The sequence below is a fragment of the Cinclus cinclus genome, chromosome 1, assembly GCF_963662255.1.
Source record: "Cinclus cinclus chromosome 1, bCinCin1.1, whole genome shotgun sequence".
In the NCBI taxonomy this organism is placed as follows: Eukaryota; Metazoa; Chordata; class Aves; order Passeriformes; family Cinclidae; genus Cinclus; species Cinclus cinclus.
Window position 1 is genome coordinate 140,454,876 of NC_085046.1, and position 21,270 is coordinate 140,476,145.

The following is a 21,270-nucleotide window of genomic DNA, read 5'->3' on the forward strand; positions in this document are numbered from 1 at the left end:
ACTGCATGCTTGTGGCCAAAAAAGAACCTGAAAAATGCTGCTATTGTATTAAATCCTTTGTGTTTGGCTCTCACCACTTGGTTCGTTTGTCAGTACATTTAATAGCAAAAAATTCTAAAGCAGCATAGATTGTTTCTCCCTCTGAAATATGTGGCATATATATTTACTTGGAAGAACTGATGCTAGGCAGAAGCATCCCTTTAACACAGCTTGAGGAACAACCCTTGTTCAGGCTTGTTCATTGCTTTGCTGCTGAAGGGGAGTGAGAGCTACATAAATTATGTGGTCTATGTGCCTCTGATACCATGGGTGTCGTGGGTGGGTGTTGTGACCAAGGTATTTACACAAATTACTTTATCTCAATTCATTGGAAAACTGCTTTTGTTGTGGATCCTCTAATCTGCCTTTTATCTCTGGTCTTGTCACAGTGTAAGAATGAGATACATGTGTGGGAAGTCAGTAGATTGGAAACTTTGATTTCTTTGCATTTTGCCATCTTGGTTTGAACAGAAATTTTGGCTCATGTCACATTATGTTTGCCTGTACATGGCCAAATTTTAAAAACAAACTAAATTAAATTATGCAAAAAGTCAGAGCTTTCTCTTGTTTGCTGTCAATAAAAGGAAATTCAGAATATAATGATCTTGCTTGGAAATCAAAATTCCCCCTTAACAACTTCTTGAGTTAAATTAGAGCCCAGTACAGAAAAAGATTTGAAGATACTGCACTGATCCATTTTCTTTACTTTTTCAGAAAGGGGCTGTTTGCTGGCATGAAACTGAAGAAGAAGAAAAAAGGCGAGAAAGGACTGACTATCGCAAACAAAGACGCATTGGGTAAGGGCTCATAAATCAATATTGCAACAGGGATGAGCAGGTGGTGGCAGATTGTATTAGATCTGATTTCATGAGAACTCATTTGAATTATATCTCTAGGCTTAGCATTGATAAGACAGGATTCCTTATCACTCCCAAATAAACAGAGAGCTAATTTTTTTTTGCATGAACTGTTTAATAGAGTTCATATTCAGATTCTGTGAGTTCATACTGCTCTACATGGTAAGCTAAAAATGTCAGTCTGCCTCTTACCATAGAGAGATGGCGCATTTTTCAGGTTCTTTTTCTGCTTTACAGGTAGATAACTTACTACAATTACTGTGTAATTCCTCTGGAAGCTGTGCTTCTTTTAGAAACCATAAACACAAAAGCTGCACAGGCTGTGGTGGCTGGATGGGCTGGCTCAATAAAGCTGGCAGCTTTACTCAGTAGTGTACATGTGCCTTTTTTGAGTGCACAAAGGGTGAGGAGAGTGACTACAGCCACAGAGAAGTGGCAAATGATATTGAACGAAGGGGAGCTGCTGCTGTAATCAATGCTGCTCAATAGCGACCACAAGAGTATCTCTAACTGGAACACCCAAATAACTAAAATATTCAGTTTGTGGTAAATTCACTGCTCTGCTCCAAGTCAGTTTTTTGCTGCTAGAAATCAGATGTGAGTTTTACTTCCTTGTCTATTTTCTTCATCAGGTGATCATGATGAAACTGCAAATTTTCTTGACACCCTTGGAAGACAGGATGAGGTAGCGGAAGACCTAATGAACAGCGATGCTCTGTCCAGTGCTTTTGGATCCTTGAGCCCAAATAGGAAAAGGTGCTGTTTCATGTATCTTACCTAACGTCCCCCTAAAGACCTTTTCCACCCTTCTTGGGAAGGGCATTACCCTTGAACAAAACATCTGATGGAAAATCCATTTGCTGACAGCAGTGGTCCCTTCACTCCCAGTCTCCCACATGACAGAGTGGAATGCACTTGTCAGCTCAGTGATATCACCAGGTGCTATCCAGTGCAGGGAGAGACTGAAAGGGATCCTGAGTGCACCTGAACTGTGCTAAGGACCTCTGCCAAACAAAACAAGCCAAAAAGAACAGCAATCTCTATAGAGAAGGACTTGTGTAATTATGTTTTTCATAGAGGAGAGCAATGCAGTCCAGGGAGGAATGGAGTCAGGTTTGATGGGAACAAATGAAATCATTGCTGTGCATGATAGGTAGAGGCACTGGTTTGTGTGGATGTAAACCATTTCCTTATCAAAAAGTATATGAGAAAGACAGAGATGGTCTCTGTCGATGAAATCAAGCCTAACAGTTCACAACAAAGCTGTCTGCCATATAAATAATATAAATAATGCTCATTTATTGTTGATAAGTCTTTCCAGCATTTGTCCAAGTACCAGCTCTTGTCTAGAGATGTCTAATGACTTCTTTTGTCTTTTAAACAGGGCAAAGCTGGTGACCAGAATTCATGAAGAGGAGATGAAATCCCAGAACTACCAGGTGAGCAGGGGGTGACAGCCCTTATGTGCCTATGAATTCCCAGGCAGGCAGGACCTGAGCCCAGGAGTGTCCCTGGTGTCCTTGTGCCCCACAGATTGCCATCACCATCATCGAGGCCAGGCAGCTGGTGGGCGAGAACATCGATCCTGTGGTGATCATCGAGATAGGTGATGAGAAGAAGCAAACAACAGTAAAAGAAGGCACAAATTCCCCTTTCTACAATGAAGTAGGTGCTTTCTCTTAAAGAAGACACTTTCTTCAATGATTCTGGGTGGACTCTGACATTTGGTAGCTCATAAGGGGATGAATTAAATTTACAGCACTTCCACATCTGATCAGGGAGCTCTCTCCAGGAGACAAAGCACCATCAATAGCTCCCTGGAGTTTATATCTCTTTGGTCTTTCTCTTCTCAAGGTCTGTCCAACCTGTTCCCCACCCTCTCCATCACATTCTGCCTTACCCCCACTGCTCCTGCAGTTTTTTAAATCATCCATTTAGGGGTTTTAGCTATACTGCACCCTGCTCCCCTCCACTCTCTTTTCTACTACTTCATGGTTTCAACCTTTCCCTGACATAAAATTGTTCCAGTTGGTGACAGATGACACCAGAACAGTCCCCCAAAACACCAGATCCTTTGGGTTTCCTTGTTCCCCCTGTCTGTTTTGACAATACCTTCTGATGCAGACTGAGGCCCATGGGCATTTGTGAAGCGAGTCTTGTGCAGCCCTGCAAGTAGAGTAGAAAACAAGTCTGGGCCATGACAGAAACATGTCAGGGGCAAAGGAGTTTTGCTTTGTCACCACTGCCCACCCAGCACACGCAGTGTCTCACTGGGACTCTGTGCAGTAACACAAAATGCTGAACCATGCAGCTGATAGTGCTGGCTGCCTGCCCAGAGATGATTCTCATCTGCTGTCCCCTCTTCCCCCAGTACTTCGTGTTTGATTTCGTTGGACCGCAGGTGTTGCTGTTTGACAAAATAATCAACATCTCTGTAAGTACCTAGGAAAGCTTAGCACGGTAAGTAAAGGTCATTGCTGTTTGTGTCACTTCAAAATTATTCTTAATATAGTTAAAATAAATAATTTTAGATACCAAGAGTGCTAGAAAGTCAGCATGAAGTATAGGAAAGATGATAGAGGAGAGGATAAGGAGGAGAGTCAGCTGGCAGAGATTTGAAGAAACATATGCAAAAGCAAGATTTAGTCTGTATTTTCAGGGACACTCATTGCTGGTGTGGCAAACTGCAAGGTAGAATGAGAAAAATTAGCTTAGCTCTCTCTTTTCCTCACTGTCTTCATCCATCTAATTTTCAAGCTGCCACTTGATTCAAACATCTGGTTTATATCAGTTCCCCAGATATAACTGTTTCTAACTAATTTAACTAAACTAATGCAGACACTTTTCCTCAGCAGGGGCTCTCGGGTTGTCTGGGAGTGTCCCTGGTTGATTGCTATTAGCATGGGAGAGGGCTCCAAGAGTTCTGTGCTGCTTCCACTGCTCACTGCAACTGAAGTCCCAGCAAAACTACCGGGGGACCTTTCTACTCTCTACAATACCTGAAACAAAGTTAGAGGCAGGTGTACATTGGTCTCTTTTCCCAAGTAACAAATGACAGGACAAGACGAAATGACCTCAAGTTGCACCAGAAGAAATTTAGATTGGATATTAGGAAAAAATTTCTTCACAGAAAGGGTAGACAGGCATTGGAATAGTCTGTCCAGAGAAGTGGCAGAATCACCATCCCAGGGGATTTAAAAGGCATGTAGGTGTAGCAATTGTGGACATGGTTTAGTGGTGGACTTGTTAGTTAATGGTTGGGCTCCATCTTAAAGATTTTTTCCAACCTAAATGATTCTATGATTCTGTGACATCTCAGAACTGTCCTGATGGAAGGCTCTTGGACTTGGAGCATTAGATAAGGATGTGCAGTTTGGGAGGCCAATTCTATGGAGCCATGTTAATTATCTTGTCTGAAACTAATCACATGTAGCAAAACTGCTAAGGAATTAAAGATCTCATGAGACTCTGTATTTGTATGATTTGGAAATATCACAAGCTGTGCACTTCATTAATTTCTTTTTTTTTTCTTTTTGCTAAAAGCCCATCCATTTTATTAGATATTTCTCTGGCAAATAAACAGAGTGCTGTTGCTCCAGGAAAAGTTCTTTTTTTTCTGAAGTGCTTTGTCAATTTCAGTAATGTACACCAGGAAAAGGTTTGTGCTGGTTGAACTTGACAGAAACAAGCAGTGCTTTGGAGCTGTAGGACACATCACTGTCTACTTCCTTTTCTGAGCTGCTAATAGAGTGACTTTTGTCAACTACAGAATAAAATGTGTTCATTTACACATGGACAACTGGACAACTGGATTTTCAGTGCTGAGAGTAAACTGACAGTCAGAATCCTAAAGTTCTATCAAAATCCACTGTATCACAGTCAGACCTCAAATAGATGAAGTTCATAACCACATAAGACATCTTCAGATCTGATCTCATCTGTGAGGACAGAATTTGCTACAGGTTGGCCATGGCATGGGAGTAGATACCACCTCACTGCTATGACATATCACAGTGTGTGGCCCCATAGGTGCTTCAGACATAGTTCATGTATCAGCACAGTGCCAAGGCATCAACTCCTGTGTGCTGCTATTGCTGTTGGGGTTGTATAGTTCTTTTTCTCTGAGATATGGCCAGTCTTTCCAATCTCACATTCTTTTCATAAAGATTCTATATATCCAGTGGTGGAAGGGAAAGTGCCAGGCTTCTGATTGCAGTGGGGGTGTGGGAAAATGTGCCACAATTGCCTGCTGTATATCTGCACAGTTTCATCAGGCTCAGAAAACTTATTTTATTTGTAGCTGATGAAGGTGCAACACTTAGAAATTAAAGGTCATCTAGGTAAAAGGACTTTAGGAAAAATCTCAGCAACAACAATGAGCAACCTTGGGCTGTGCTCATGTTTGCTACTGGAAACAGAGATTCATTACCTTGCAACATAGTTTTGGAGAATGCAATCTATCAGGGGAATAGAAACAAAGAGAGGAAATGTGTGCTGGGAGAGAAGGAAACCCTGAGGGATGGAAAGTTTCACAGCACTTGCTTATCATGAATCTTACTTAAGAAGAAACAAAGATTGACAGCCTCCATTATTAGCAATAATTAATGCACCGAATTTGCATAATCTGTAGAAATGAATTTAGCTGCATACGGAAGCTCAAGGAAAACGAAATAGATTAGTGCCCTTGTCCATCAGTTTAGCAGTTAGTCTAGCTGTATTTAAACCCTGCATTTGAGAGAAAAATGAGACTTTCAATTTCCCAGCACCCGCTAATTACTAGATTTTTTTCTTCATTATTATCTTCCTGTACATTTCAGACAACTTGTAGTAGTACCGTGGTAAAAATAAGGTGACCCTTTTGCACTAAACCTGTATCTCCCTCACTGAAATACTCCTCAGTGTAACACTCTGTGTGTTTGTGCTTATTCAGAAAATCTGAGGAAAATCCTTCAGTCAAGTGTGAAAAGACACAAGTCTTTAATTTGATGAGGTGTGGACATGATGCTCCCCCTCAGAAGACAAGAGGTGTTTGCTACAAACTTTATGCTCACTTGCTTTGTTGCATTAGAAGAAAACATACTTGGGAAAAAAAAAAAAGAATGAGGAAAGATGTAGAGTGTTTGATAGAAGTAGTGAGTTATCTCCTCAGCTTTAAAAGCAATGTGTACTGCAGGGAGTAGAAGCACACATCATTTCAGTGGAACAGAGGCATTTACATTTCACAAAGCAAACTTCAAGAACAGAGAAGAGAGCTTTACACACATAACATTTAAAGCTCTCTGGACAGGCTGTCATGGAGAGGAAATGAGCAAAGAGCAATGAGACAGCACCACTTTGGACTCACCACATACCCTCATGTTGTTTTTGAGCCTTAAAGAAGCTCGTGGGGATTTTTTCCTACAGAAAGGCTACAGTCATCTTCCCCCTTTAATCTATCCTAGTTGGATCTGCTGATTTGGGCACTCCCATGTACTTCCTCCAAAGCTGTACTATTGCCTGGCTTCAGGGAGAAACCCAAGAGATTTCAAGGCTTCTTCCCAACCCTGTGTGTGCTCTTGTCCAACCTCATAGGAGCGAGGGTCCAGTGCTATGATGGGACCTGACAGCACCAGCGATTGAGGGAAAGCAGTACTTGTACATGAAGCATTAACTTCAAACTAACTCCTCTTCCACATGAAGGTTGTGTTTTTCAGCTTATTTTTTCAGCTTAATAGTAAAGTAAAACTTCTCCTTTGTCCACTCTTGATTTTTCAGCTCTAGAAACTGCTTCAGTGTTGAAGTAAGGAATTACCAAGGACAACTGAATGTATTCCCTAGGTCACCCTGGCACAGTGGCCATAGGCCCCTAACAGGGAAAGACATCATATTGCAACAAGAAACCTCATTAATTTTCTGGTGAATCTTGATGAAGGCATTGGTGGTCTTTACTTAGAAATGTATGTCTCCTGCTCTTGAAAAGTGTAGAAAATTGTCACATGACCAATCCAGTGCAAAATTTCAGAAGTCTTCATATCCAGAAATATCCTTATCTACAATGTGTAGGTCCAAAGAGGGGATGTAGTGTACTTCAGATTCCTGAAATGCGGTCAGAGGCTTAACTGTTTTCTTCCAATATTTAGATTTAACTTCTGTGGATTTGAAATATCTTATTTTCTCTTTGCAATGTGGGCAAGGTTCCAGAAAATTCAGCCTCTTTCAGAGGCTTTCCCACAACCAGGGAATAGGTTTCAACCTTTTAAGCTATTCTGAAACCAGGTGAGACACATTTTTTGAGAAAAGAAGATTTAGAGCAAATCTTCCCTTAGGAGAAGCCTCTGCCTTGTCTGTAAATTGAACCACATGCAAGTATTTGAAAACAAGACACGGAAATACATAGGTCTGGGAATCATGGCAATAGAAAATTATTAATTAAATTTGAATGAAATTACATTAAATTCATCACTTGGCAGGAAGAATATAGAGGCAGACTCACTGGGGCCTGCTTGCCATCTAATTTACATCTATATCACTTCTCTGATTTCATTAATATTGCAGGGGGTAGATTAGAATTGAGTCTCTTGGTTTATAAGTACATTAAAATGTTGCTAAGAAAAACATTCTTTCTTCTCTGAGTGCACTCAGTTTTGTATGGCAATTCAGCTATTGCACAGAAAGTGATAGGATTTCTGCAGCCCAGTATGAAGTCAGTTACATCCCATGCATTTATATTCATTATGATTTACTTAAAACTGCCAGGGTAAGTAATAGAACAGCACCTGCTCTGAAGGAACATCAATCTAATTCCTTCTTTCCGTATCCCAGGGACCTGGGATGAACCTGTGTGATTCCACTCAGATGTAATTACATTGTTTTCTAAATTCGCACAAGGTTGGGTAAAGAATATATTTCAAATACTGGCTGTATCTGCTGTGGCTATGAGCCCCCAGTTTTGGGTGGTGCTGGATGTTGCTGATTTTTGGATGCTCTTTATTAAGCTGACTGGGAAGAAAGATAGTGACATTCTTTAATCAGCTTTTTTCTAACAGGTTATGCACAATAAACTGATTGGGAGTGTGTTGATAGGCTCCTTTAAAGTGGATCTAGGAACAGTGTACATTCAACCAGGTGAGTGGTGCATTTTCTGCCCTGTTTGTCTATTAAGACAGATTTGAAGCAGGGAAGGAGAGGAGAGGGAGGTGTGCTTCTTTTCCACTTAAGTAGTTGTGGTTTACACCAACTTAAAGCTTTTGGGAGAGTTGTTTTCCTATTTGGATAGCAGAGTACCAGCCAAACTGTTGGAAAGAAGTTCAGCACTGAAAACACCTTGACAATCTGCCCATTGTGGGTAGCACTTTTCAAGAATGGCATTTCTTTAAGTGGTCAGAGTGTGCAGCTGAATGTTCCACAAAACACAAATGCACTTATTTGTTACAAAACAAAGCTCTGTCACCTGTGTTGGGGTAGAAGGAGAAGGAGTGGAGGGAGGGAGACCAGGATGGAGAGTGGCAGGGATGGTCCTTGACCATGGGTCCTTGACTTGTCATAATCAGAGCTGTTCAGTGCTTTATGAAATTTGAACCTGAAAAAGAACACCTACCTCTCTCTTTTGGTGTTTTTTAAAACCATACATGAAACATGTGCCTTTTTCTCTTCCATAATTACTCAAGGTGACGTCCAAAGGCTTAACATGAGATCTTAGGACCTTTCTTGATGGGATTGTGGAAACAGGGTTACAACAAGGGCTGTTGTGGGTGAATTGTCTTGTATATTTTCCCCCTTGAAAGATGGAGCTGAACGTGCTTCTGGCTAATTCTTCCTCTGATTGCTGTCCACTCTCCTTCCCTTTCTCAGCTGTCTGCCAGCATTACAGTGGCTGCAGTACCTAGCAAGGGTTTTGCTGCTGGAGTTCTGCCATCTTCAGACAGTTCTTATCAGAGGTGGCCTTTCCTCATGAAGACTCAGCCTTAGTTCAGCTGCTGAAATCTCACCCAGGCTTCCGCTGGTCTTTAGTCATTGATCTCAATAAACATTGATGAAAATAAGCTTGTTTCTGACAAGCTCTGGATCAATTCTTTGCTTGCCTTTTTGATCACAAAATATTTTGGACCCTCTAGAAGTGTCTGGTTAACAAGTATGTTTCAGCACAATCCTCCTGACAGCACAAACGTTATTTGATGTATTTTCTGGGAATGAAGAGGAAAATACTTGCATGCCTTTATAGCTTCTATTTGAGTGTTTAAGCTTGTCCTTCTTACAGGTCATCAGTTTTGTGACAAGTGGGCACTTCTCACAGACCCTGCTGACATTAGGACAGGAGCCAAGGGGTACCTGAAGTGTGACCTCAGTGTGACCGGGAAAGGTGATGCAATACAAGCTACACAGAAAACAGCTGATACAGAAGAACAGATTGAAAAGTACTGCAATAATTTGTTTGGTTATTTTTTACTGCTTTCTTCCTTACTAGGTACCTCAATAAGTCTCTGCCCTCATTTCAGTTCTTTCCTTGTTAACTCGGGGTTAATAGCAGGATAACATTGCACACCTGGCTGTTCTCAAGTGCTCAAAGAGAGTTTTTACAATCCTCTCACCTAAATTGGAGGGTGTGTTAGGGTCACTTCTCTGCAGCTGATAGAATTGACCAAGTCCTGTTGGCTAAATTCCAAATTACCCCTGACAGAATGTTCATTGATCTGAAACCAATTAACAATTTCTTAAAGCAGTGAAGCAAGAAGAAAAAATATGAGGAAAGCCTATTCCTTCTCCACTCTCAGATGTGAATGTATGGATATTTCCATATCCTTAGAAAAAACTCAACTGCATTATCATTCTCCTTGTAAAATACAGAAGTTCAAGGTGGTAAATATGCTACCAGCATTCTTTAAATTTTACTAAAGTAGTATTTCTGATCAGTGCTGACATCCTGGACCAAGTCTGTGAAAAGTCACCAAGTTGATGGAGGTCTGGAGAATATGGTCTATGGGGAAAGGTGGTGGGTATTGGTTTTTTGAGCCTAAAGGAGAGCACTCAAAGGGGCATCATAGATGAAGAGGACAGAGACCGGCTCTTTTCAGATGAGTGGCTCTTTTCAGTAGAAGGATGAAAGGCTTTGGAGGCAGGTAAGAACAATGAAATTTCAGAACAGATTTTTTTTACCATGGAGATGGTCAATCAAAACAGGGGCCCAAAGGGAGTGGGAAATCTCTGTCCTTGAAGATATTCAGAATTTACTGAACAAGGTCCTGAGAACCTTATCTGACTGGACCTGATTCTCTATCACGTATACAAGTTTGCTGAGTAATGCTATATAATTTTCTTGTGGCAAAAATATTTTTTTTGTTCACATGAGAAAGCAAATTCATATGCCTGTTTGTGTCTTCCCAGGTGCAAGGTCACAACCCAAGGTCACAATGCTGTTGGAAAAAATATCACTTCATTTTCCAAGTTTTCAATTTTAAGAAAACAGCTTCTCTTTTCCTTTCAGGAATCTTTTGATCCCTAAAGGCTTTCCATCTGAAAGACCATGGGCCAGATTTTATGTGAGAATTTACAAAGCAGAAGGACTTCCGAAGATGAACTCTAGCATCATGGCCAATGTCACCAAAGCATTCATAGGCGACAGTAAGGACCTTGTGGATCCCTATGTGGTGGTCATGTTTGCAGGTCAAATGGTAATTGGGATCCTCTTGATCACAAACATAGGCCTTTTTTCCTATTAGCTGTGCTACAGACAGGTGATTATGCTGATTTCCTTCAACTTATGGTTACATAAATTAAGTAAAACATGTATCTTGATAATCAGAAAATGTTCAGTTCCTACATCATGCAGAAGTAAAGTCATGGAGACACTTAAGGCCAGCAGATCTAACATCAGTCTCACAGCAGTAGGTTAGAGGCAGGCAGCAGGAGGAAAAGAGAATTCTGCATCACTGTTACTAAAACATTGAGTTACAAGACAGTGATTTAGCCAGCACATTATTAGGTAAGTCCTTTGTTCTGGTCTCCCTTGAGTGAAATAAGGAAGCAGGGCTGAAATCAGTGAACGTGGTACAATCAAGGTTCTAGGGCTGTGTATTGATTTCTGAATTACTCTGCTGAAATTCAGGACCCTCTCAGCTTCCCTGTGGGTGGAGTAAGGATTTTAGCAGACTGGCAGTGTTGCCTGGCTTCATTTCTCCTAGAGCAACTTCAGCATCAAACATGGTGTGACAGATTACTGTTCAGAGAGTTTTCGGACTGTGGAAGAGGTGTGTAGAGGAGCTCCAGGGCCTGGTTCCCCTGGGGTACACCATGAAACACTGTGTCAGGGAACCTGTCTTATTTACTGGTGTAAATAAGCAAAGGATAAACATGGAAACTGTTTTGTACCAGCAATACTTTCTGTGTGCAAGGAAGCCTTAGGGACAGCTCCAGTTAGTCCTTTGTTTGATGTTTCTGGCACAAGAATGAGGCTCTTGGTGCTGATTGCATGTTTTGTCATGAATCCAAATTGCAAAGTACTACTGTGGGTTAAAACAGGCAAACCCATGCAGCACCTACAGGTTCAATGGCCTGAAGAAGACAAGGATGGGTCACTAATGTGAGTTTGCACACTGGTGTAAAAAATGTGGTTTTATAGAGAGGGTTGGTGGGTTTTCTGACTCAGTTATCTCCATTTAATGTGAAAGTGTAAGTCCTGACACATTCAGTGATGGCACGGACTGTGATACAGTCCTGCCATCTCCTTAGGTTTGGAGGAATAGCTTCAGGACCTACCCCTCTTGCAAGCATATGCCCAGAACATGAATCACAATAATCATATTTTATGCTAGATAAATTGGCTCATTTAAGGTAATCCCATTGGTACACACAGCCTGGAATCTGTAATGAATTTAGTCTTTTATGAGAAAAACTAGCTGCGTCACCACTACCCAGATATTTCAAAAGACATTTGAAGATGTGCAGTTTGTAGCAGAAGTGCCAAAGTCTGGCTTTACAGATAGATTTTGTGGATAAGGGTCCTGAAGACATAGATTTTATTCTGGGCTCTGCTGTGTGCATATGAGAATTCTTTAGCCATAGTGTGGTCTTCTATTAGATATGGAAGACAAAATGAATAAAGTAATAGAAAAGCCAAAGTACTTTCAAGATAGGATATTTGTGCTTTAAAAATGGCCAGAGAGATGCTGCTAAGTGCAATTTCTGCCATACTCATTGCCATTCTCCAGAATTTGACCCCTCTGGAATTAAATTTGCTGGACGTTCATTTCAGGGCCGGACAACAGCGCAAAAGAACTGTGCAGATCCAGTGTGGCATGAACAGCTTATCTTCAAAGAAATGTTCCCTCCACTCTGTAGAAGAGTCAAAATCCAGGTCTGGGATGAAGGCAGCATGAATGATGTGGCCTTAGCCACTCACTTCATCGATTTGAAGAAAATATCAAATGAACAAGATGGTGACAAAGGTAAAGGGGAAAATGTCTGTTCCAGGATATACCCTTAAGGTAAAATCCACTTGCATGGGATCTTGGCACGTGCTAATCCTAATTTAGGGATGTTCAGAGTTCAAGTGTTGGTTCTGAGACACCTTCTGTTGCTTAATTTCACATGTTTTTACACTGTGCTCTGTGCATGGAGGGTCTGACATTGTTGTTCTTGTTCTTGGCTGCTGCATAATCTGGTACCCTCTTTGTGACTGTGGCAATAGTCTACCCTAATCCAGTGGGGATGACAGATGTAAGTTTATAGTTCATGTGAGTTTCTGTTAAACAATGAAGCCACAAACTGAAAATCACAAAAATCAAAGGCAGAGTGGGCTTGTGTTTTTGGTCTACCCACAGGAAGCAAAGTATTTAGGTGAGGCTGAGCTGGGTGCTATCACAGCCCATGGAGGCACCATGGACTAATGTGTTATCCTCTATTTGAGGAGAGGCTCACTATCTGGAGTTTTTTCACTGATGTTTGAGCCTAGATGTATAGCCTTGCTTATGTTGTGTGACACATGGTCAGTTACCACAGCTCAGTGAAGGCACAGTAACTCCTTAAACTGCCAATTTAAATGTGTGTCTCAGTCCTTAATCAGAAAATAAAAGAAAAAAATATATAAATCGAGTGACACAGACTTGAAACAGTTTGACCTAAAGGAGAGAGCCTCCATCATGTCCCAGTCTTTAGTCTGCATCAGCAAGCTCTTTTTTCAAGAGATGCAATGGACCTCATGTCTGCCCAGTACATGCGGCATCATCATCTTCTGAGAAAGGGCTCCCACCCAGCAGAGTTGGTTGAGTATTGGCAGAGGTTCCTTGGTGTCTAAGAATTGCCCTGCAAAGCAGTGCTCTGCCCAGAAATGGGTCCAGGTTTGGCTTCTGGGGCTTTAGAGGCAATATTTCTTGGAGTAGACAGTGAGGAGAGCACACTAATACCCAACAGAAATGCCACAAAAGGTACTCTATCTCCAGGGTTTTTGCCTACCTTTGGGCCTGCCTGGATCAACCTCTATGGCTCACCCAGAAACCACAGCCTCATTGATGACCACCAGGAGCTTAATGAAGGTTTTGGAGAAGGGGTCTCCTTCAGGGGACGTCTTTTCCTTGAGATTGCTGTGGAGATACTTTCAGGAGGAGCCCGTGATTCAAAGTTTTCAAGCATTATGAAGAATGTCAAATTGTCATCTAAAGATAAAGACTTCAAAGCACTCAAAGGAAAAGACAAAACTGACAAAGCGGGAGAAGACCGAAAGTCAGCTTCACCTTCAGACAAGATGAACTCAACTGAAGTGGAAGTTGAGCCATTTGATGTACCTTTAGAGGTCAGTATGATATCAGGAGACTGGTTGTCATGTGTCTAAACCTGCAAGAATGGCACTGGTGTGTGTATTTGGGGTCAGGCTATATAATACTGCTTTTTGTGCTCCCTACAATTTCTCTGTGCTTTCACAGTCTTGGGACCTCCTCACAGTAATACAGCACAAATGGAGCATTAATGTGTACCTGTGACTCCAAATACTCTCGAGTAGGATTTGGTGTTCATAAAACATAATCTCCTGTCATATTATTCCTTTTGCACTAGCTGCATTCACATGGTCCTACTAGAAAGTTATCTGACATAGTATCTACTAAGGGACAGAGAACCAGTGTGGACAGCTGGGAATTACAAAGCCTGACTTCCTGCATTCATTCAAGAAAATCGTAGTTGTCAATTGAAATCAATAGAGAACCATTGACATAGAATCTGTGCGAATGCAGAGAGACAGATACGGTCTAGCCTGATTTAACCTCTTTCTTTAATACTGCATTGCCAGTGTGATGTTAGTGTTAGGCTGATAATCCCTTTAGAAGAAGACCTGAAAATTATGTGCTCAGCTTCAACCAGTGTTAACTGATATTGTTTGACTAATTCCACCTGTTGTATGGGATTACATCATGAGAAACTCTGTCCTATAGTGCTTTGAGAAAGTTGGGCAGCTGTGGCAGGGTGTGTGGACTTGGCAGCTGAGCTAATGTTTGGGCTTTGATTCTCAGCTCCACCATGTCACTCTCTGGGAGGCATCAGCAATCACTGCATATGCAAGCTCATTTTTGTAACCCAATAAGTAGGAAAAAAAAATTATAACCAATTTTCCTCCCACTTCACTATATCTACTACAACTACCTGACAGGAGGCTGTGGTTAGGGGGGCTGGCCTCATCTCCCGGTCAGCCAGCAACAGGACAACAGCCACGAGTTGTGCCAGGGCAGGTTCAGGTTGGATATTAGGAAAAATGTATTCACTGAGAGAGTGGTTAACCTTTGGAACAGGTTCCCCAGGGAAGTGGTGGAGTCACTATCTCAGGAAGTGTTCAAAAGATGAGTAGATGTGGGGTTTTGTGATGAAGTTTAGTGGGCACGTTCAGTCAAATTTGGACCTGATGATCTCAGAGGTCTTTTCCAGCCTTGATGATTCTGTGATTCTATGTCATTGATCAAAACTTTGTCTTTTGCAGTGGGAGCTCCAGATCACTTCTTAAGATACGTGTGTCCTTTATTAGTTCTGATTCTTTGTCTTTCCACCCCATGTCTACAAGCAAATAGGAAAGGATCAATTGTTCTTTGGTGTTGAGGCCTAGCCTTGAGAAGTGAACTTCCTTGGCCTGTGCCCTGGCATTTCTGGCCTGAGGGCTGGCTGGAGCAGGTCAGGGAGAGTGTTAGCAGAGAACTGGCACGGGTAATTGCAAGCCAGTTGTGGGAACTTGTGCTCTGCTATTACTTTATTTACTCATATGGTAGTAAATTGCCTCTGTCCCTCAGTTCTTCTCTGAAGACTGATAGAGGTGTTGTTCAAAGACATTTATTTCCATATAATTTTTCCTTTATGTGCAAGAAATCCATTATTATGAGTATCTCAGACACTATGGTCTTGGGCCTGGCTAAAAACCCCAGGCAGAGAAACAAACCCTGCTGCAACACCCACCAACAAACATTAATAGTAATAATAATGATTTATTTCCAGCTGCTAGTTCTCAGTTTCAAACAGAGAATGAATAAGAAAGAACAGCATGATACAGTCACTTTTGATATTTTTTTGGTTGTGACATTCAATTCTTCCTGCTACAGTAGACAGTAATTGTATTTCAACTCTCTGAAGGGAAAAGCAGGAGCTGGAGACATTACCAATAATGCAAAAAATGTCTCATAGAGCCTCTGAGAGAACAGAGGCAAATTATGCATCCCCACAGCACAACTTTATTGACCTATTCTGACAGCAAGAAGATATTATAATTTGTTTTCTTCATAATAGGAGATGGATGCATGTGTCATAGTCTCTGAGCCTTGGCTTTATTAGGTACCCTTTTGTCTGGGTTTTGTACTTGAAAAGTATAAAAAGCTAAAGTTACTCTGGAGGTGCAATCTGTTTGAGCTGGTGACTTTGATATATGTCAAAGTTGACTTTGACTATATCAAAGTCGACTTTGATATAGTCACTTCAGTGAATTCCTTTCACTGAAGACCCATGGTCTTTTTCTGTGTATAGCAGAGGTTTTTTTAAAATTAAGAGATCATGGGCTGTGTCAAAAAATGTTTCTGCTTTGCAAAAGTCAGGGAAACAAATATTCATGTAGAGCTGATGTTATATTCATTGCCTCACTCACATTTGAAAAGAACTAATGCTGATCTTGCCTAATGGGCTTCAGTTTGCAGGTGTTGTGAAATGAGAAGCGTTTGGATGGGAAGATTGCAGCTGTTGGGTGTAAATTTGGGGAGAATTCAAACCAAAAAGTGTATCTCCTTTGACATTAGTCTTGGCTTGGGGTTAATAGCTTGTTTTGTTAATGACCCAAGAACATCAGAAATGTTAGCTGGCCCTCCTTGACTGAGAGCCCATGCCAGGCACAAGCAGGTGCTGGGTCTCCAATAGGTGTAAACAGAGCCTAGCAGACTCTTAAAATTCAGGAAAAGACCATTGTATTTTTACTTTGTGCTGTAAAAAATAGTAGCAGGTAAAATAAATGCCAACATTTTCCTCTTTCTTCTCTAATAGATCTATGAAGAGAAATTTGAGGAATTCCTTCTCTTTGGGACATTTTTTGAAGCCACAATGATTGATAGGAAGTTTGGGGACAAGCCAATAACCTTTGAGGTTTCTGTTGGTAAGTGTGTTAAGGTCTTATCCAAAGCAGAGAGGGAGCCTCAGGTGCAAGGGAATGATAGGTGTTACTGACTGGTGTGTCTCAGGGCTCAGGAATCAGCTTCAGAGTAGAGCTTACGTTTGAGTTAAGCCCTGATTACCATTTCTCTGGATAACAGTCAAGCTGGGCATAGTGATGCCTATCTGTGTTACTCCCCAAATGCCCTGTATTAATACAAATCCTCTCCCCCAATATATACAGCAACTTAGCCAGTATTTACCCTCTTAATCACTTGGGAGATCAAACTCAGACAATTTATTTCAGGCAGAGTTCATTCCGTGTTGTCCATTGCAATGAGTCCCTCTCTGTGAGGGAGCCCTTTGTGGGGGATGATCCCTGTCCATTGTCTTGGCTAACCCCATTGAGTTACCTGTGGGTCTGTGAGTGTGGCAGGGGGTGATGTACGGCCAAGACTCAAGCTGCAGGCACCACCTTGTCCTATCATCCTCTTGTTAGTCCTTTCCTCTTCCAGGGGAAAGAAGGACCATAGTCCATGAGCTCCACATTGTGGAGCTGAATTATCCCTGGAAGCAGACTAGAGAGAAAATAAAGACATTTTCATGAACATGGAGTACATATTTTCAAAGCAGAACTTTCTCTTAAGAGATAAGCTTGAATTGGTTTCATTTCCCTTGCAGGGATCTGATTATCTCTGTACCAGACCCACCCAGGGTCCAGGTGCACAGAGGGACCCCGGCATTTCCAGTCTTTGTGCTTGTGTCCATGACTGTGCTCAGCTGTAAGGCTTTGTGTGCAGGGAGAGATGATGTGAAAAACAGGGGAATCAGTGGCTGATACTGATTCTTGCTGAAACTTAGCAGGAAGCTGAGCTGAGAATGACAAGAAACTCATTTAAATACTTGGCCAAGAAATTATAGTGATTCTTGTCAGAATTAATACTTAAGATGAATCTGGCTCTGAATTCTGGACCTGAACATCTATTAGACACCTCTGTAGCAGAAATTTAGACCCAAACTTGGCAAGTTGTTATTATTTACACGAAAGGCTGAACCAAATATCCAGATCAGGATATCATATGGGGTGACTCAGCACATTCTTCTCCTTCAGGGAATGTTTTCTGTCTGTCTCTTTAAAAATCTGTAATTATCAGTTTGATGGATGTACTTCTTTCCCAGTGCTGATAATTGCCCTTTAAGGCAAAATCCTTTTAGGGAAGATGATTGTATCATTAGCAGAGATGTCTGGCATTGGGCTTGAAGCTGGGACCTCAAAGTGTTGTTTTTACTAGCTCTGCAGCCCTAATATACAAAATTTACTTGTCTGAAAAAGAGTTTATCACTTCTGAGATCAAATTTTGAAATTATCATCCATATGTTGTAAAGAAGACATACATTTTCTGTATGAATCAATACCATATCAGGGCTCTGGAGTATAGAAATATCTACAGCAGTATTGTTTTGGTTTCTGAATTTCTTTAGCTAAAGGTGAAGGTCCTGGGGGCCAGCAAGAAGAGGATCACATTACTGAGTGATGTGATATACTAGGTATATGTCACATGGGACAGGTAAGGAAGCACTGTTCTAGAACCTGACATTCCAGGGACAAGCATAACCTGTCACAACCTTTATAAACTTTAGTGTGGTTAAAACAGCCAAATGAACAGGACAGGACAAAGTCATTCCACTGTTATGATGGGAAATCTTCTTTTTTAACACCTCATTTATGTTTACCACCTCCAAGTTAGACACCTCCTGTAACCCTGGGTCTCTAGGTAACTTTGGAAGTACTAGTGATGGGGTGTCAGCAGGAGCTGGAGGGAAAAAGAAGACACGTACTGGAGAAGCAGAAGAAAGCCTTCTGCATGAAGGGGAAGATGGCATTTCTCATGACCTTGGAGTACCCCTGATATCTACCACAACCCCTGAGAAGCCGCTGATCACAGGTGGGAACAGGTGAGGATCTGTTTCAAAACCTCATCATGTAGGACACTGGTTCTTATTTTATAGTCCTGTGGGACTCACTGTTGAACCCTGCCAGCATTAAAGAGTTAATGTGAAATGGAGGCTTTCAGGTCCTCAATTACCTCTTTCACAACAGTAAAATATTAACCTGGATCTCTTTGGTTTCTGGATGTCTCTAAATTTAAAAAGCAGTTTAATTTTTTTCTGCAATCAATAGCTCGCTTAGATGAAATAAGAGCTAATGAAAGAAAACAAGAATGAAAATGTCATGGCAAAAAATTCTGGTTTTGCAGCAAGGGAAAAAAAAAGAGAAGAAAATACTCAGTGCTTGGTAGAAAGACAGTTGCCTTTCCTCATTAACATAATTGCAAATTTGGGTACATGTGGAGGGTTATTATCTTCTCTGAGAGAAGCTGGGATTTTTTAGTTTTCCCTTAAAAAGAATTTCGATTTAAAGCACCATTGCAAAAGAATTAATCACTCTTCACATCAGCTACTTGCTTCTTGGCTTGCTTCAGTATTAGTAAAGTTTTCTCTCATTAAAGATCCCTTTTCCTCAAATTTATGTAGAATTCTGCATCTTTTATTCCTTCCTATGCTATTTGAAACAGTTTGGTCATCCACAGATACCAATTAATGAGTTTTTCACTATCTTCTCATAATGGCATCTTGGTGGTCTCACCACTGGACATTTTTAGTATTAATAAGTACTTAATGGGATATCCAGTAGTTTAGAAAAAACACATTTTAGATTCATAAATGAACAGTGGAAAACAAAAAGAAGAGTATATTTTGGAGATTAAAACCACTAAATAATTAAAGGAACGGGCAGCAGAATACAACTTCTAAAGCAGACGCCATGAAACTGCCAGGAGTTTTCCACATTTATGTCAAAACTTAAACTAAGGATAAGCTAAAACTGAAAAAGAGATCCCTCAAGATTGGAATCGTGGGAATAATAGACATGAAATTTCAATTTTCCATTTGAACATTTTCATGGCTATATACTCTTCTTAGTAAATCCAGTGAAAAGGTTCATAAGCTCTATGAATTTCAGGTTAAGATGTTCATGCCCTGGGAGATGGTTTTGTATTGATTTTCTCTTCTGAAAGCATCAAAATTAATGACACCCAAGGCTTGGGTAGCTCTGCTGTGCACCAAATTCAATGGGTAATCCTCACCTTGTAGGTTATTGAGGAGAAAGTAAATGGAAAATTCTCTCTCTTTTGATATCACATAGAGCTGTAAAATGAAGTTATAGAGAAGATATTAATCTTCTTAAATGGAAAAAATTCACACGTAAATTCACACTCTTAGGGATGTGTGGAAGTGTGGAATAATTGATATGACACTCAAGAGAAAAAAGTTATTTGGTTTCTATGGTCTTGGCTTGGTGACCTAACACATGTGGCCAGTTTTATCTAAAATCACTGAGACTATCTGAGGCCAGTAGAGCCATGGCCAGAAGAACATGAAGTAGTTTGCAAATGTTCATACACATTGAAAAGGTCTCCACTGTCCCACCATTGGTACAGAAAATGAGGAGACCTCTATAGCTAAATCCATTGTGGCTAAGCAATTAATTTTCATAAGGCTCTAGTATTAAATAAAGGAGGAGAATGTGCTTATCAGGTACCCAGACTTGACATAGTACCTATTACAGATCTAATCAAAACATCAGCTTTGTGGCAGAGCCTCTGGTTGTGCTGGCCTCCTGCTCCTTTTTTTCAGTGCAAGTCACTCATACAGATGAACACAAAGAAAGCAGTTACAAGAAGAGTCAATATGACAACTTGAAAGTACAAGAAGAGAGAACGGTGGATGCATTTATTACTGAATTATTATGAGTTTGGTATCACTTTTACTAAGCAGGCCTTGCAGATCAGTTTCTGACAGGAAATGTCAGTCTCCACAAACTCTGAAAAAGAGCATTTGTGGAAGTAATGTGATGTTGGCTGCCACGGCTCTCCCACTCTGCCAAGTACGTGTGGAACCTTTGCTTTTGAAAATGTGATCAGATATTAATCTTTGCTCCTTTTCCCTTGTAGTTACCCACCACTAATAGTATTTCAGAGCTTCTCTGCACACCTTTTTGTCTGGCTATTCTCCCACACTGGAAAACACTGCAATTAGATCCGTTGACTTCAAACTTTTTCTCCTCAGGGATCTCACAGGTAGCATGAGTGGTGTTTGTGTTTACTCTTTCTAGGATTTACTTGTTAGCATGTGAGAACACATCCTGTGGTGTCTGCAGTTTCTGTGCTCTGAGAGCACCGAACAATTTTTATTTCCTGCGCCTCTCCTTGAACTGCTCTGTCACTTTCATGATCTGCTCCCTACCTGTTTTTTACAGGAACTACCAGTACCTGCCATATGATGAGAGGAAGCCCTGTATCTGTGTAAAGAGCTACTGGGGCAACCAGACGTTTCGGCTGTACTCTTCTAACACTCTTGAGAAAATGGCAGATCACCTGGTAAGTGGCAACCATCCTCCCAGGCTCATGTATTCAGCAAAATATAGCAGTGGGGGGCCACACTTCCCAAATCAGACCTTCAAAATTTCCCCCAGCTACATTTCTTGCTGTTAATTTTGTGTGAAAGTAGTTGATATAAAGCCTATCCTTTTTATTTCTCCCAAACTGCTTTGAACTATTAGAACTGCTCAAGTATTCCCAACCACAACAATTTTTTGGCCATAGGTCTTCCTTCTTTCCTCAGCAATGTTTCATTCTTTGTAAAAGCATTCAAACACATAAATTATGAGGTACAGAGTAATTTTGTCTCCTATGGCTCTTCCTCTAATGTCTTCTTGCCATAAATTTATGCTGGGCAC

At 41.0% G+C, this 21,270-nt stretch overlaps 1 protein-coding gene across 1 annotated transcript in view; it reads left to right on the forward strand.

Moving 5' to 3' along the window:
- Window positions 1–21,270, forward strand: part of FER1L6 (fer-1 like family member 6) — a 63,515-nt gene that overhangs the window by 6,423 nt on the left and 35,822 nt on the right. The window contains exons 2-14 of the mRNA XM_062514945.1: window positions 754–836; window positions 1,529–1,652; window positions 2,281–2,335; window positions 2,430–2,561; window positions 3,268–3,330; window positions 7,922–8,000; window positions 9,133–9,289; window positions 10,357–10,543; window positions 12,124–12,316; window positions 13,310–13,659; window positions 16,368–16,476; window positions 18,248–18,428; window positions 20,791–20,911. Coding sequence (XP_062370929.1) covers window positions 754–836; window positions 1,529–1,652; window positions 2,281–2,335; window positions 2,430–2,561; window positions 3,268–3,330; window positions 7,922–8,000; window positions 9,133–9,289; window positions 10,357–10,543; window positions 12,124–12,316; window positions 13,310–13,659; window positions 16,368–16,476; window positions 18,248–18,428; window positions 20,791–20,911 — 1,834 coding nt within the window. The remainder of the gene's footprint in view (window positions 1–753; window positions 837–1,528; window positions 1,653–2,280; window positions 2,336–2,429; window positions 2,562–3,267; window positions 3,331–7,921; window positions 8,001–9,132; window positions 9,290–10,356; window positions 10,544–12,123; window positions 12,317–13,309; window positions 13,660–16,367; window positions 16,477–18,247; window positions 18,429–20,790; window positions 20,912–21,270) is intronic.